Here is a 15,795-nt window from a genome sequence, read left to right on the forward strand (position 1 = left end):
ACAGACTCTAGGTCTATCCACCTCATTACAAATAGCTCAATTTCATTTCTTTTTATGGCTGAGTAATATTCCATTGTATATATGTGCCACATCTTCTTTATCCATTCATCCGATGATGGACACTTAGGTTGTTTCCATCTCTGGGCTATTGTAAATAGAGCTGCAATGAACATTTTGGTACATGACTCTTTTTGAATTATAGTTTTCTCAGGGTATATGCCCAGTAGTGGGATTGCTGGGTCATATGGTAGTTCTATTTCTAGTTTTTATGCACCTTAATAATGAAGTTGATAATGCATTTGTTCAAAATGGGCATTTTAGGTTATCATTGACATTAAAACAGATTTTGCTAGGAGAAGCTCAGATTTCCAGCCAGTCAAACATTTAACGTCATAATTCAGCTGGTTACCTTATTAGGTCTCTTTTCCAGCTTTATGTAACTGACAAATTTCATAAGCATGTCTTCCATGTCTTAGATAATAAAAATATTAAAAATGACAGTATACAGAATGAAAGCCTGTGGCATACCATTAGGACCTAGCTTCAAGTTGACACAGTCCTTAATCAACATATTTGGGGCATAATTATTAATCATTTTTGAATTTACCTAAAACTGCTATGTCCCAGACCACATTTTACTCTTTTATACTTATCAGAGATATTGCCAAATGCTTTGCTAAAGTTAACTTGGAGGTACAGTGATAGAATTTACTGTCTCCTATTAAACAAAAATGTGATCAAAACAGGAAATCCTTATGACCCACCAACACCACCCTCAGTATCACCAACCCCCCAGACCATTTCCCTTTTATTCTAAATGTTCATAATCCACACACCTGATTTTGAAGAAGAGCCTTCTTGTCTATTGTTTTTCTAAGTCCTTTGTTTTGAAAGTTTATGTTGTTTGTTTTGTGTTTGTTTTTAGCTACCTTTACTTTTCTGGCAGCTCCTTTGATAAATATTCAAGGAAGCTAATGTTACATTTATGAGTAAAACCAGTCCTTTGAGATATAATCTGAATGTTTCAAAAAGTTAAAGCAGCTATGCTTCTCTCCTTATGTCCTAATTTGTCTCTGGAGGTAATTTCCTATACTCTGATAAAATCACATATTTTTTCTTCTGTTTTGTTTCAAAATTAGCTTTTACACTCTTTTATTTTAGAATTATTTTATTAGTTTATTCCATATTTTAGGAATGATGGTGGCATGGCCGTTTTCCCTTCTCTAGCTCATGACAGACATTAATTAACGGCCATGGCTTTCTTTTCTGGCTACTTCCAATCAACAAGTGTCTATACTTGGTTGAAGCATATTTATCCTACTTCAGATAGAACTCATAATGCTATCTGGCCTGCAAGTCTCCTTTTCAATTTATTCTTTTCATCTGATACATATTTCTCAACCAGTCATTAAAGGTAGTTCTAGCCTTAACTGAATGTTTTTCTACCTTTTTCTGTTAAATTAGAATCGAGGCTTGTGTTCTCTGGTGGTGTTATAACCATCTGCTTTGGCATCAGGTTTATACAGGAGCCATTTATCACTGGAAAAGAAACTCCAGGTCCTCTCTTGAACCACACACGAAGTTTCTCTTTGCTCTCAGAGGTACTAATTTACAAATTACAAAGCAGAAATGTCTATCACAATTATAAGCTATCCCTGAGTTTAGAGTGTTGGTTTCATCCATTTCTCCAAGTTCTCTATTATAATTCTTTGCTCAAGTAACCCCAGTAGGGTGGGCATCCAGAATGCAAACACTAGTATCTTTATAGTTCACACACACTCACCCGCACACATGCACACACACATATATGGAGGGAGAGAAATGTGTGTATGTGAGAGAGAGGAAAAAAGGAAGAGAAAGAGAAAGAGAGGGAGGGGTGGAGGGAGGTGAAAGGGGAGAGGGAGAGAGAGAAAGGAAAAGAGGAAGCAAAAGGGGGTGAGGGAACAGCCTCCTAGTGTTTAGGGAATAGTAGGTTTTCTATGTAAGTACATATCTTTCAAGTCACTGTAACAATTTATTAGTTATCTAATTAGGTTCTATTATTTCTAGATAAGAGTTATTCTTAGATCATCTTAGAAGCTAAGAGTTTATGAATGTTCAGTATCTCCACCTCCTTTACCTCCTCTTCTACTTTCCACTCAAAGCTCAAAGCTCAAAGGTAGTTCCTTTGAGCTACCCCAATATCCACTGGGAACACTTTTGCCCTCTTTCTTATACTCTCCATGATATATTGGGGGAGCCCTTCTGCTCTCTTATATACCATTTCCTGAGGTTTTTGTCATGAAAGAGGTATCATTCTTTTTTTAAAATTTTTATTTTTATTTTTTTGCGGTACATGGGCCTCTCACTGTTGTGGCCTCTCCCGTTGCGGAGCACAGGCTCCGGATGTGCAGGCTCAGCGGCCATGGCTCACGGGCCCAGCCACTCTGCGGCATGTGGGATCTTCCCGGACTGGGGCACGAACCTGTGTCCCCTGCATCGGCAGGCGGACTCTCAACCACTGCACCACCAGGGAAGCCCCAAGAGGTATCATTCTTAATCCTTGGATCAATAGAGTTTACACATGTCACAAGCCAAATGAACAAAGTAATCAACCTCCCCAAGTTAAATTGCTAGAGAGATCAAAGAGAAACAAGAAACTTCTCATCCATCTTTCCACCATGTTCCTCATGAAAGCCTGACATTTGCCCTCTCCTTGAGGCTAATCACTATTCTCTCCACATATCCTTCTGCTAAGGAATAAGTTTTGACTCACATTATCATTGCTTTTAGATTTTTTGCTTCCCTTAAAGTTGACAATAAATTCATTTTTTATAGTAATGAGATAAATGGGATTAAGTAGCTGTATGTTAATTGCTTCCTTATTGAAAAATTGTAGCAAAAAATGGGTAACTTAAGAAAATTTATTCTGGATTCTTTTTTTTTGGAAAAACTAGTTAGGGGAAATATTCTAAATTTCATCAATCAATTGCACATATTTTTCTCATTTTATTCACAGTAATATTTGCTTGTTTACTTCAATGACCAAATCACCTTTTTAATAAATGCACAGATAGAACTTTATGTGCAGTTGGGTATAGAATTTTTCCAAAGTTTGGAATTATATATCTAACAGATAAGAAAATATATTTATGATCTCTTGATGACTAGGTATATTGTCCATCTATGGCTTCTCCAAAATTTTACAGAATTCTCGGTAAAATAGACATGTGGATGATATATGAATATTGGAAATATTAGACGCTACAATAGGAAAAAAAACAGCATAAAAATAACAAAGTACAAAGCAGGGGCAACTAACCCATATTGTTAGTGAGCAGATTATAAGGAAAGTGGCTCCAAGAAAATATTGTGAACTGGATTTCCCAGGATACAAATTCTGAAATGGAGAAGAGCATGTAGGAAATTTTTTAGGGAGTACCTTCAGGATGAAAACCTGTGGAAGAGAAGGGAAGGAAGCAGAAATAGGCAGAGGAAGTAGTTGAGATGCAGTGCAATCTCAATGGAAGTTTCAACTAATTCCTCAGGGACCTCTGAGACTGTAGTGACCCTTAATAGTTTTCCCAAGTTGGGGCAAGGGTACTGGCCCTTTATAGCCCCTGGTTGGCCCATCCTTGCATCTGTACAGACCTAGGAAGAGATGTGACCTTGTGTAAAATGCCTCTTTTTTTTTTACGAAGGAAATTCCTGAAGGGGAATTACAGCTAACTACTGTGTTCTGACAGCACTCTAAATATCTGAAGGAATAAGTCCTCCCGTCATAAAGGAGAACCAAAATGGCATATCACAGCCTCCGCTGCAGTGGTGATGTTTGGAGTGAACTTGCTGATCCTTGAAGGAAAAATAATAATTCCCCAGGATAAGTTGAGGGAGGATTTGTGTAGGTATAGAGGGTGTGTTCCAAGCATGTCTTTTGTGGGTGAAGGTGTGGGCCATTTATTTCTGGAGGCAATGAGGATCAATTGAAGGATATTGGTCTGGGAGTAAATCTGATTAGATTGTATTTTAGAAACATCATTCTTGTAGAAGTGTGGTTTGAAGAAATAGGAGAATAGTTGAAGACTGAGAAAGTAGTTATGAGGTAGTTATGCACACTTTCTATAGAAAGCATATATGTAGACTAAATATATACACACACATTATATACATAAATCTTTTTTAAATGTTTTGGAAGTATAATTTAGATACAGTAAAATGCACAGATTTTTAAATTTCCTCTCTTTTCAGAAGTTGATCTTGGGCAGAGGTTGACACATTACAGCCCTCCAGCCAGCCCCCTGTCTTTATTAATAAGGTTTTATTGGAACTCTGCCATACTCTTGTTTCTGGATCTTCTATGGCTGCTTCATGCTACAACAGCAGAGTTTAGTAGTTATAAGAGAGGTAGCATGGTCTGCAAAGCCTAAAATATTCAGTGTTTAACCCCTTACAGAAAACGTTTGCAAACCTTGATCTAGGGTTTAATGCTTCAGGTAATACTGTATCACTTCAAATGTAGCATAAGGAACTCAGTACGGTATATTTGTTTCTTGCTTTCTACACTTTGTACTATTGTAGTCATACATTTAACTTCTACATCTGTTATAAGCCCTCTAATTCACTGTTACTACTTTTGTTCTAAACACTCAATTATCTTCTACAGAAAATTTTAAAAATGAACAAATATTTTATATTTAGTGACATGTTTACCATTTTCAGCATTTATTTCTTCATGTAGATGTGAATTTCCGTATGGCCAATTTTCCTTGAAGCTAAAATTTTGCATTTCTTATACAGCATACCTATTGATGATGAATTCTCTTAGCATTTGTCCTAAACATCATTATGTTACTTTCATGTTTAAAGGATATTTTTGCTGGATGTAGAATTTTACATTGACACTTTCTTTTTCTTCTCATCATTTCAGATATGTTGTTCCCTTATTCACTGGCTTGCATTGCTATTGTTGAGATGTTATTGCCCTCTGAACAGTTTTAAGATTTTCTCTTTGGCATTTTTTTTATCAGTTCTTTATGATGTGCCTTGGTGTGTTTTTCTTTGTATTTACCCTGCTTGGCGTTCAATGAATTTCTCAGATATTTGGGTTCATATTTTTCAACTATTATTTCTTCAGATGCATCTTTTTCTGCCTCAGTCTCTACCCTTTCTGCTTTTCTTACTCCATTTGCATGATTGTTAAGATATTTAATGGTGTCCTACAGGTTACTGAAGTATTGTTCATTTTTAAGCCTTTTTACCCTGTCTGAGCTTTTGTTTGAAGGGTTTGTATGGACCTGTATTTAAGTATACTAATATTTTCTTCTCAGTTTTCTAATTTGCTGTTAAGCCCATCCTGTAAATGTTTTATTTTCAGGTATAATTTTTAGTTCAAAAATGTCCAGTTTGCTCTCTTTTGTTGTTTCTTTTCTCCATTAACGTTTCATATTTGTTTCATCAGTGTCTATATGTTCTTGTTCAAATATGGAACAAATTTATAATCTCTGTCTTAAGGTCCTGATCTGCTCATTTCATCATCTCTGTCATTTTTCTGTCTATTTCTATTGACCGACTTTTCTCTGGTTATGAGTCACATTTTACTGCTTCCCCAAATATCTAATATTTTTTTAAATTTTGTACTGGACATTATGGATTCTATTTTGTTGAATTTCTTTCATGTTTTCCTGAAAGTTTCATGAAAAGTAAACTCTCATGGTCTTCCTTAATGGAGTGTTGAGTTTCATTCAACCGAGGAGTTAATTTATTTGGGGGTCAGATTGATCTTTTTTCAGGCTTGTTACCAACCTTTGTTCAGATGTGTCCACAGTAGGATTAGAATTAGAATCCTTATTTAGGATTAAATTATTCTACTCCCTTTCTGAGATCTCTACTGAATGCCTAGGTTTGTTCAAGTTCTCTCAATCTTGTCCAGTCTGAAATCAGACTACTTACAGCCCTGTGCAGCCTCTGACTGTTGTTCACTTCAGACCTCCCCTTACCTGGTCTAGTGGAGTCTTGGTCTGCAAATACACAATTTAGTATTCATTCAGAGTCTGAACTGCAGAGACTCATTGGTGACCCTATGTACATTTCCAGAGCCCCTTCTCTGCACAACTGCCCCCTCCCTGGTACTCTGTCCTATAAATTCCAGGTTCCTCAGGAGCTTTGATTCTGCTCTGTCTCCGTCTCAGTGATGCTGCTGTGCCTGTTTGGAATAGTCTTCCATGTGCCATGATCTGGAAAGTGAACCAGGCAGAAAGCCAGGAAGCTGGCAGGGCTCACCTCATTTGTTTATCTTCTCTCATGGATCAGGGTCCAATACTCTCTGTTGTCCAATCCCTTAAAAGGGTAATTGTATACATTTTGTCAGTTTTGTAATTTTTTGTGGTGGAAGAGCTATTCTATCATGGCTGAAGGCAGAAATAAGCCATATAAACATCATGAAATGAATGATATATCAGTGATGATTTACAAAATGATCTTTATTAGCATACTCCTCATAAAATAACTTATTTTATTGTCAGCATTTAAATTCCTTAGTTGAAAAGTGATGCACATGTTTTGATATACTGTATATTGGATAATTTGTTGAATATTTTTCTATTATTTACTACCATTAGTAACCAAACTTACTCAAAAAATTATATCGCCTCTTAGCACTAAGCATTATGCCATATTTTCTGTAATGTATTTATGTACAACCATAGTTATTTTACATAGTGCTATAAATTAGGACTCTTTTTGTTCTATCTATGTTAGTGTTATTTTTCTAATAAATGTTTTTTGTATTCTTACTATTTGCCAGTCATTTATTTTATTTTACCAAAAGAAGTTTCACTTCATTTAGTGACTCAAATTATTTTCCTAGAAATGTGTTTATCTAGAGTCATCAGTTGTCTACCTCTTAGGTGCTAGTAAATGTATTGCCTGATTTACTATATATCTTAGTTCTCAGGAGTCCAAGGGCTTAATGCAATATTAGGCCTCATCTTGAGAACTACTAGCATTCTTTGAACTCTGAACTTTCTAAAGTAAAATATATTGTAGAGTTGTGTATAATTGCTTTTTGTTTCATTTATGGTCTACTAAAAGATAAACCCTTATATGAGGAAATAATAGATTGTTACATATCTTTTCCTAGTGACTTTTGGTTGAAGAATTCATGGTAAATTGACCAACCCTCAGCCAATTAGACTTTGACATGTACTAATAAGACCTAATCGAGGAATTATGAAGACATTTGCTCAGGAGAAAATGAGCATATAATTACACCATAAGGAGGCTAGAGTATCAATGTTACCCAGCTTTAAGAATATTAGTTGAAATCCCAGTGGCATCTATAAAGGACATTTCATAATGTATCTGTGAAATATGGTACTACCAAGGCAATTAAAAGATGCAGAATGATCCATTGTCAATTTTAGAAGTTCAACATTAAATACCTATTTCACCCTCTTGTCTCTACCTTATTCAGGTGCTGGGGGATGGTCTCCATCAGACAGTGACCATTATCAATGGCTTCAGGTTGACTTTGGCAATCGAAAGCAGATCAGTGCCATAGCAACCCAAGGAAGATACAGCAGCTCAGACTGGGTGACCCAATACCGCATGCTCTACAGCGACACAGGGAGAAATTGGAAACCCTACCATCAAGATGGGAATATCTGGGTGAGTCATTGTCAGAAAGGCAAAGACATAGAATTAAGTTGCAGATATTTGAAAATGGTAACAGACTCTCGTGTGTCCTAGGGCTGGGGAGCAGCTACCCGGCTCCTCCCAGCCCTGGTGCAGCCTGGGGAAAGGCTTGGGAGTAGCCTTGTTGGAGGTTCATCTTGCTATTTTTGTTTCTTTGTGTTTGTGTCCTCTGATACTTGCTGAGAGAGAAAAGAAATGTGAGCAAAGCAAAAGAAGGTGGGAAAATGAATCCAATCCCCCGTATGCCCTACCCTGCCCCACCCTGTGCCTTTCCTTAGTGGTGGAAACAGATATAAGAAATGGAAACCTAAGTCAAGAGAATTTTTTTCATTCTATTTGCTTAATTCACAGTTCAGAATTTGCATACTATGTGTACCACTGCAGATCTGTTCTACAGACAAAAATATAGTTGCTTGAAATACTGTGCTTAAAGAATTCTAATGTTCTATCATCACCAAAATCAAGTAAAACTATCAATACTAAACAAAAAGAAGGAGGAATGGGAGGAAATTCTTTTTAGTTTATGTATTAGACAGAATGCTGGGGATTTTCAATCTGATCAGGGCCCACTCCTAGAGAATTTATATCTTAAAAATCCTCAAGCAATTTTTTGTGAGTATGCAGAGTTTAGTGCTCCAGGCTTGGGTAGGTGGTCATTTCCACAGCAGTGTCCAGTGATCATAACTGTCATGTGAGATAAGTTTATAATATCCTGATAATCAAAAGTACGTATGAGAGAGTAGTCCTTTAGAAGTAACTTCTATTAAGCCATGATTATATGGCAAGAACCTTTGTATATTGGGATGTGTAAATTGTAGGAAGCAAGTAGAGGAGAAAATTTCTCTTTATGGAAAGTCTTCGTCTCACAATTAAGATAATTTAAAGTCTCAGGCATAATTTATAGAAAAGTGGTTTTCAACCCTGGGTACACAATGGAACCTAGAAAGCTTTAAGACATGGATGTTTGGGCCCTACCTCCAGAGATTTGGAATTAGGTGGTCTAGCTGTTGAGATTTTAAAGCTCCCCACGTCATTCTAATGTGCAGTCGACGTTGAGAACCATATTTTAGATTGGTTTTCAGCCTGTAGGTAAGGTGAGGATAGAGGAGATCAACTGTGAAAAACAATGGTAGAAGAGAAAATTAGAAAGGACCTTCCTTAAAGTTGAGCAGAGAGAGAGAGACTGACCAAATGACTAACCAAACAGCAGACTAAACAACTAACTGGGTGTAGATGAGTGAGGCTCAGATCACAAACTCTTCCAATAGAGCATTCATTATTTTCTAACTCTCTGTGGGTGCTAACCGAAAATGCGATTCCTTGAGTGGTTGCAGCCAGACTCCAAACTATCTTTCAGATTTCTGTTTCTGTAAAGTTTTCATCCCACAGTTGAGAGAATGTCAAATCCTATCCCATCATAATGCACTAAGGTAGTTTATAAAGATGGCTGCTCTAAAGATCACTGCTAAAAGGCAGTGATCCTAGAGCTTTAGTTATCAGACACTTAGAAGTAAGGGAGGGTGCCATTCTGACTAAATACAGAGAGGTAAGTGCAAAGAACTAAGGAGGGTGAGTTGGACTCTTCTGGTTTACATAAAATGCCAGTGGTTGAGTCAGGGAGACAAGGTCATTCAGCAAAAATATCACAAATTGTGGAGGTAGGCTATATCTACATACTGGACTCCCCACCCTTTCTGATGGTGATAAGGGGTGTATTGCTATTGTTTTTTGCCTTTCTGGTGTTCATTTTGTCGCTTTCTTTAAAATCATGTATTTCTCATTAAAAAATGAGTATGTGGTGAGCAATGAATGATTATTTCTAGATGAAAATATAGTGAGCTAATTATAAAGTTTAAAAAATCAAAACAAATTTGAGACACAAACTAAACACTGTAAAATATACTTAAGTGCCAATGAGCCTGCAGCATAATTTACATTACTTTAATGATCTAGGATAGAAATATTTTAACCCTCACTAATCTGAAAAATAGTCCAGCACTTTGATGTATTCTAAAAGAGATAAAATTTGTTGTTTCCTAAAAGTTCTTCAGTACTTTTGAACTTACGTCTTAACATGCACCAAGTGATTAAAATTTAGCACTTACAAATCTCCACCAAAAATATACTGGGCTTAAGTTTATTAAAAATGGTAATCAAATATCAGACTTTCTTTTACTCCGACTGTTTAATGTAATGTATATTGCACTTAAAAAAGTGCGAGAGTGGCATGGACATATATACACTACCAAATGTAAAATAGATAGCTAGTGGGAAGCAGCCGCATAGCACAGGGAGATCAGCTGGGTGCTTTGTGACCGCCTAGAGGAGTGGGATAGGGAGGGTGGGAGGGAGATGCAAGAGGGAGGGGATATGAGGATGTATACATATACCTGATTCACTTTGTTATACAGCAGAAACTAACACACCATTGTAAAGCAATTATACTCCAATAAAGATGTTAGAAAAAATAAAATAAAATGAAGGCTAGTTTAAAAAAAAAGATTTCTCACATAGATAAGCTTGGAGAGCTTTTGGATGGATAACACCTCATACAATGTAAAGTTTCAGAGAGTCAAAAGATTTCAAAGTTGATGAAGTTTTAAGGTTGCTTTTCCTATTTTTTTCCTAAAATGATTGATTACCTGAGAAGAATGCAAAATAATATAAGTTCAATCACTGAAATACTGTTTTTAACAAATGTCAATGGTTATTCTTTCTATGATTGTAGAAATGGACAACCACAACCAATTTTATTATAATATTTTTATTAAATGTCCATATGGAGATTCTGAATTATTTTATGACCATTGGATGATATGTTAAAATAAGTGAGGAATAGGTCATGTAGATAAGAAATTACGACAGTCTCACAAGATTTTAAAGTCATGAGTCTCAATGTGGATGAGAATGGTTCTTGAAAAGACCTCTGAAGAATACTTTAACTGAATATTTAATACTCAAATATGTGAGTTGCTAAATGTGCTAAACTAGTCAAGCTTCTTATTCCTGTTTGATAATACTAAGCATAATAGACTCCTTTACACTTTATCCTCAATGACATTTCCTTCTATTTAGAATTTCCTTTCCAACATAAAAGTAAAATATGTGCAGGTTGGTAAAATTGCCAAAAATTAATTTGCATTTACATATTCCACAAACTCTAATTTGCATACTTTTCAAGGTATTTTCAGATTTCCTATATATAATCTGTTAAAGAGAAAGGAAGTATTCTTTTTTTTTAATTATTTTTTTTATTAGTTTCTGCTTTATAACAAAGTGAATCAGTCATACATATACATCTGTTCCCACATCCCTTCCCTCATGCATCTCCCTCCCTCCCACCCTCCCCATCCCACCCCTCCAGGCGGTCACAAAGCACCGAGCTGATCTCCCTGTGCTCTGCGGCTGCTTCCCACTATCTATCTACCTTACGTTTGGTAGTGTATATGGAAATATTCTTATATAAGCATTTCTTATCAAAAGTCCATTGAGGGCCTCCCTGGTGGCGCAGTGGTTGAGAGTCCGCCTGCCGATGCAGGGGATACGGGTTCGTGCCCCGGTCTGGGAGGATCCCATATGCCGCGGAGCGGCTGGGCCCGTGAGCCATGGCTGCTGGGCCTGCGCATCCGGAGCCTGTGCTCCGCAACGGGAGAGGCCACAACAGTGAGAGGCCCGCATACCGCAAAAAAAAAAAAAAAAAAAGTCCATTGAACATTAATTCAATAAGAATTACAGCACGTTTTTCTAAGTGGCTGCATTTAGTTTTGCTTAGGTAACTCAATTACTGGTTTTGAGTGTAGATATTTGGAGCCGAAATAGGAAATTGGAGTATTAATAGTGAGTGCCTTCCTTACATACTATTACTGTTTTTCAGGATAGTAACATACTACAAATTTACCTGCAAAGTAAACACAGTTTTTCTTTCTCTTTTTAAAATTGTCTTTAAATAGTGAGAATATGCTTATATATTCCTAATTATGTTTTTAAAACTGTTTTAATCCCTTTCATTAATAGTGTCAGAGTGGGATCAGTAATCACTGAATATATTGAAAGGAAAGTCCCACAGAACAGGAATGTTTTATTATATTTAAATTACATAGTTAGATCCTTATCAAGAATATAGAAATATATAATTTCGTATTCTCTAAGCAATATTAAGTAGAGTATTAATTTCCTAGATCTGTTAAAAAAAACTCAGATCTCTTTGTTGCTTACATGCTCTCCCCAAATACACACACACACACACACACACACACATACACACATAAAACTTAATTGTTTCTAACAAACTTGAAACATTTAAAAAATCTGGAAAGCAAATAATAGTTAACAGATTAATTTAGTAAATTCTTTGATTTTATGAATATCAAGTCAATAGCGGGAACATGTATTCTCTACTTTTTTTCAACCAAAGAGCCCATCAACCAATATTTGCATAATAAACGTTCCCAAAACATCCTTCTAGTTTAGCCTACCACTAGGTACTTGGAAAGAGAAAGCCAAGATATGGATTCAAAAGGTCTGAATTCAAGTATCTGGGTTTCTTTATTTGGTTTATAAAATCGCAGAAGTCCCTTGCGCCTCAAATTCCTAAACTGAGAAATGGGAATGATGCCTTTTGGGAGATTTAAGTGAGATCATGTAAGAAATTTTGCAAACAATAAGGATTTAGAAATGCGTGTCATCAATTGCCAATCTTAGAAGCATTTTATAAAACTAGTGTAGTATTTGTATTCAGTGACTAGAGTCTGTTATAATTTCCAGATTTGTTGGTCTCCCTCTGTCCTTTCCAGGTCCAATTGGCCTCTGTTTACCCTTATTCATGATTTACAATATCTGAAAATATTGTAGATGAAGGAAACATGACAAAGTAGGAAGTGGAATGTGGGCAAAGCTCTGGTATATTTTCTGATTCACAAATGGAGTGGCCATTGCTGGTGCAGTGCAGGCTAGGCTCGTGAGGCATGGCTGGTAGACCCCACTCTATGCCAAGTGCATTGCAGCGCTTGAAACAAATTGTTACCGTAATGATGGCCATGTGTCCAGTGAGCCATGTAAAGGGACAGTGTTTAAAAATGAATGGATTATTCTGTCCTATCTTTTCAACCATTTGTTGTAGTGGTTGCACTAATTTTTCAAATCACTTAAAAAATCTGTTCCAGTTATAGATGTAAAACATAACTGTTTCACAGTTCAATAGTATACTTAAATTCTTTCCAAAAAATCTAGAATTTTTCCTGCATATGACACTGAGGAAGACAACTATCTCTGTCACTTGCTTATATATCTTCCATCAGATAATAACAGCCTCTTCTTCACTTAGGACAATAAAGGAATTTTTTCACCAATAGATAGGAATTTCCCTTGCTTGTTTATGTACACATGTTCATTGTTGCTGTAAACAGACACTTGGGGAAGTGGACCAGGCAGGCATATTCAGAATAATTTTATAGACAGTTTATTGAGAAATAAAACACATCAGGGTAATCTGCATTGAACCCTTTCTGAAATGACCCTTGATATAAATAGGGTAAAAAATCTTTAGGAATTGTATGGAAGAAAATAATTTCCAAGGTGAACTTAGAATAGGCTTCTTATTTCTGTGAAATAGATTTTTCTATTTCCACCTCTCTTAGGATAGGTAGTGTTTTTAAAGTCTCATGAATTTTAATAAGTTGAGTGGATAGTCCAGATCCTTTTGCATATACTGTAATGCTTCTACTAGTGAATTCTGATCACCTTTCTAAATACACATTTGTATTGTGAGATTCTCATTTTAAGAGGTCATGAGATTTTTGTCTTGTGTCAATTTGTGAGTCACTCAGTACTCTACACATATACATGTATATAGAACCATTCTAACCAACATGGTTATGTGTTTAGTTTTTTTCCAAAAATTTGGAAGATAAAAATTTTTTAATAATAGTGAATATATTGTTGGCATACATAGTTAGGAAAAGGAAAATGATATAATCTTATAAGATTTCTTACAGACAATGGAATAACAGTATATAATCCTTCATTCTGTCTAGTGTATTTTCCATCTATGAGATAAAAGAGGATATATGTAGTCATTGTTGTAATTGTTTTAAGTATATTTGATTGCTGGGAGAGCTCTCTGAAAGGGGGAGTGTTCTCATTAAGCATAAGGATATTCTCAGGTGTTTTATTTTACTCTGGACTCAAATAATGGAGATGCTAATATTTTTCTTATCAGATCAAGGTTGGATTTCGGTGACATGAAGCTAAATGACTCCAAGCGAATGCATATTTATATAACATATTGATAGATAGGTACCTACAAATATATTGAATAAATATTTTAAATAAATATTTTAAATAAATAAATATCAGTTCCCTCATTTAAAGTGCATGTCTCTACTCTGCTCAAGTGATAACTTAGTGGAATTTAGAGGAACACTAGGAGGCCTATAGGGGGGATTTAGAACACAGTAAACCATGCTGCTTGTGTCGCTGCAGCCCCTGAGAGGCAGTGAAAATAACAGCCCAATGGTACATTCTGGAATCAGACCACTAAGGCCAGTCGTCATAAGTAGACTACATAGATCTGTGTAACTTTGGGCAGTTTCCTTAACCATTCTATGCCTAAATTTCCTCATCTATAAAATAATACTAATAACTAATTCACCTACCTCAATAGTACTTATCTCAATACAGGTTATTGGTATAAATTGATAATTCACATGAAGAGTTTAGAACAATGACTTACTCATATTAACCACTTAATTGTTATTCGACTTTATAAATTTGTGACTTCCAGATATATTACCATAGTATTTTATATTGGATTTATTCTTGAAAATTCAAAAGAGCCTGTTACTTTCACTTTACAATAGCTTTTCTCTATTAATGCAATGGGAAGTGCATTATATTACATCTGTGCATCTCAGCCTGAAATGACTAATAACTCATTTTCAAGTATAATTGAGAATGCAAATTTAATTTATGTCATTTGAATTGTGATCTTATTAATTGTCACGTGGAGTCCTATGCATCACAGTACAAATTGCATCTGGACAGGTCTTTCACATACGTTTTTATTAAACTTCAGTGAAAATATGACCATGATGCTTCCCTTAAATTAGTTTAATGAATTCACTTTTATTAACTTTGAAAATCAAGGGAAAATAACCTATTTTTGACTACAGTCCTCCTTCCTATCTTCTTAGGCTAGTTGAAAACAATAAGATAAGCAGACTCCAAAACAGACTTCTAAGTGTTCGCTGAAACAGATTCTGCTGGCTAGCCATGGAGGTAGAGAAGCTGCAGATAGAGTGTGAGGCCTCTCGGAAGCCGGATGCTCAAAGATGTCTCTACAGCAGCAGCAGGAGCATCACCTGGGAGCTTGTTAGAAATGCAGAATCTCAGGGACCCACCACAGACCTTTCAAATCAGAATCTACAGCTTAAAAGCATTCACATTAAGAACATGGGATTAACATATACACACTACCATACATAAAACATATAATCAACAAGGATTTACTGTATAGCAAAAACTATATTCAATATCTTGCAATAACTAATGATAGAAAAGAATTGAAAAAAAGAATTGCATGTATATATATGTGTATATATACATATATATGAAAAACCAAATCACTTTGCTATACACCTGAAACTAACGCAGTATTGTAAACCGACTATGCTTCAACTTTACAAATATATATTCACAAGTGATGTGTATACACGTTAAAGATAGAGTGTGTTGTTTCAATATTTGAAGAACTCTCGTGAGAAAAAGGACTTAAAATTGGCTCCTGTGTTTCCAGACCAGAAGGCAGATTTCCAGACCAGAAGGCAGATTGCAGACAGATCATGAAAAGAGAATCAGCTTTGATAGGCATTTACTGAGGGCCTACAATTTACTGAAGGTTGGAGATAAACACAATTTCTGCCTTCTAGGGGCAACAAAATCCAGTGGTAATGCTAAATACTTAAATTTATAATTATATTGTATGACTATATGTGTCCTAATGGATAGAGGATGCACAGGTTGAACACACACAAAAGTGCTTCATTCAGAGTGCTCGAGGGTCATGGTCAGTCGAGGCTTCTTGAGGAACTGAGTGTCTTGCCTACTGAGTGTAGGCAAGAAATTGGG

The 15,795-nt window shown here is 35.8% G+C and overlaps 1 protein-coding gene across 1 annotated transcript in view; it reads left to right on the forward strand.

Annotated features, from left to right (window-relative positions):
* The window catches only part of CNTNAP2 (contactin associated protein 2), a gene marked incomplete at both ends in the record, with an annotated part of 1,080,529 nt that overhangs the window by 73,131 nt on the left and 991,603 nt on the right, over positions 1-15,795 (forward strand). The window contains one exon of the mRNA XM_081243680.1: positions 7,451-7,644. Within this exon, the coding sequence (XP_081099806.1) occupies positions 7,451-7,644 (194 nt within the window). The remainder of the gene's footprint in view (positions 1-7,450; positions 7,645-15,795) is intronic.

Source organism: Mesoplodon bidens, assembly GCF_964165515.1.
Source record: "Mesoplodon bidens genome assembly, chromosome: 9".
Classification (NCBI taxonomy): Eukaryota; Metazoa; Chordata; class Mammalia; order Artiodactyla; family Ziphiidae; genus Mesoplodon; species Mesoplodon bidens.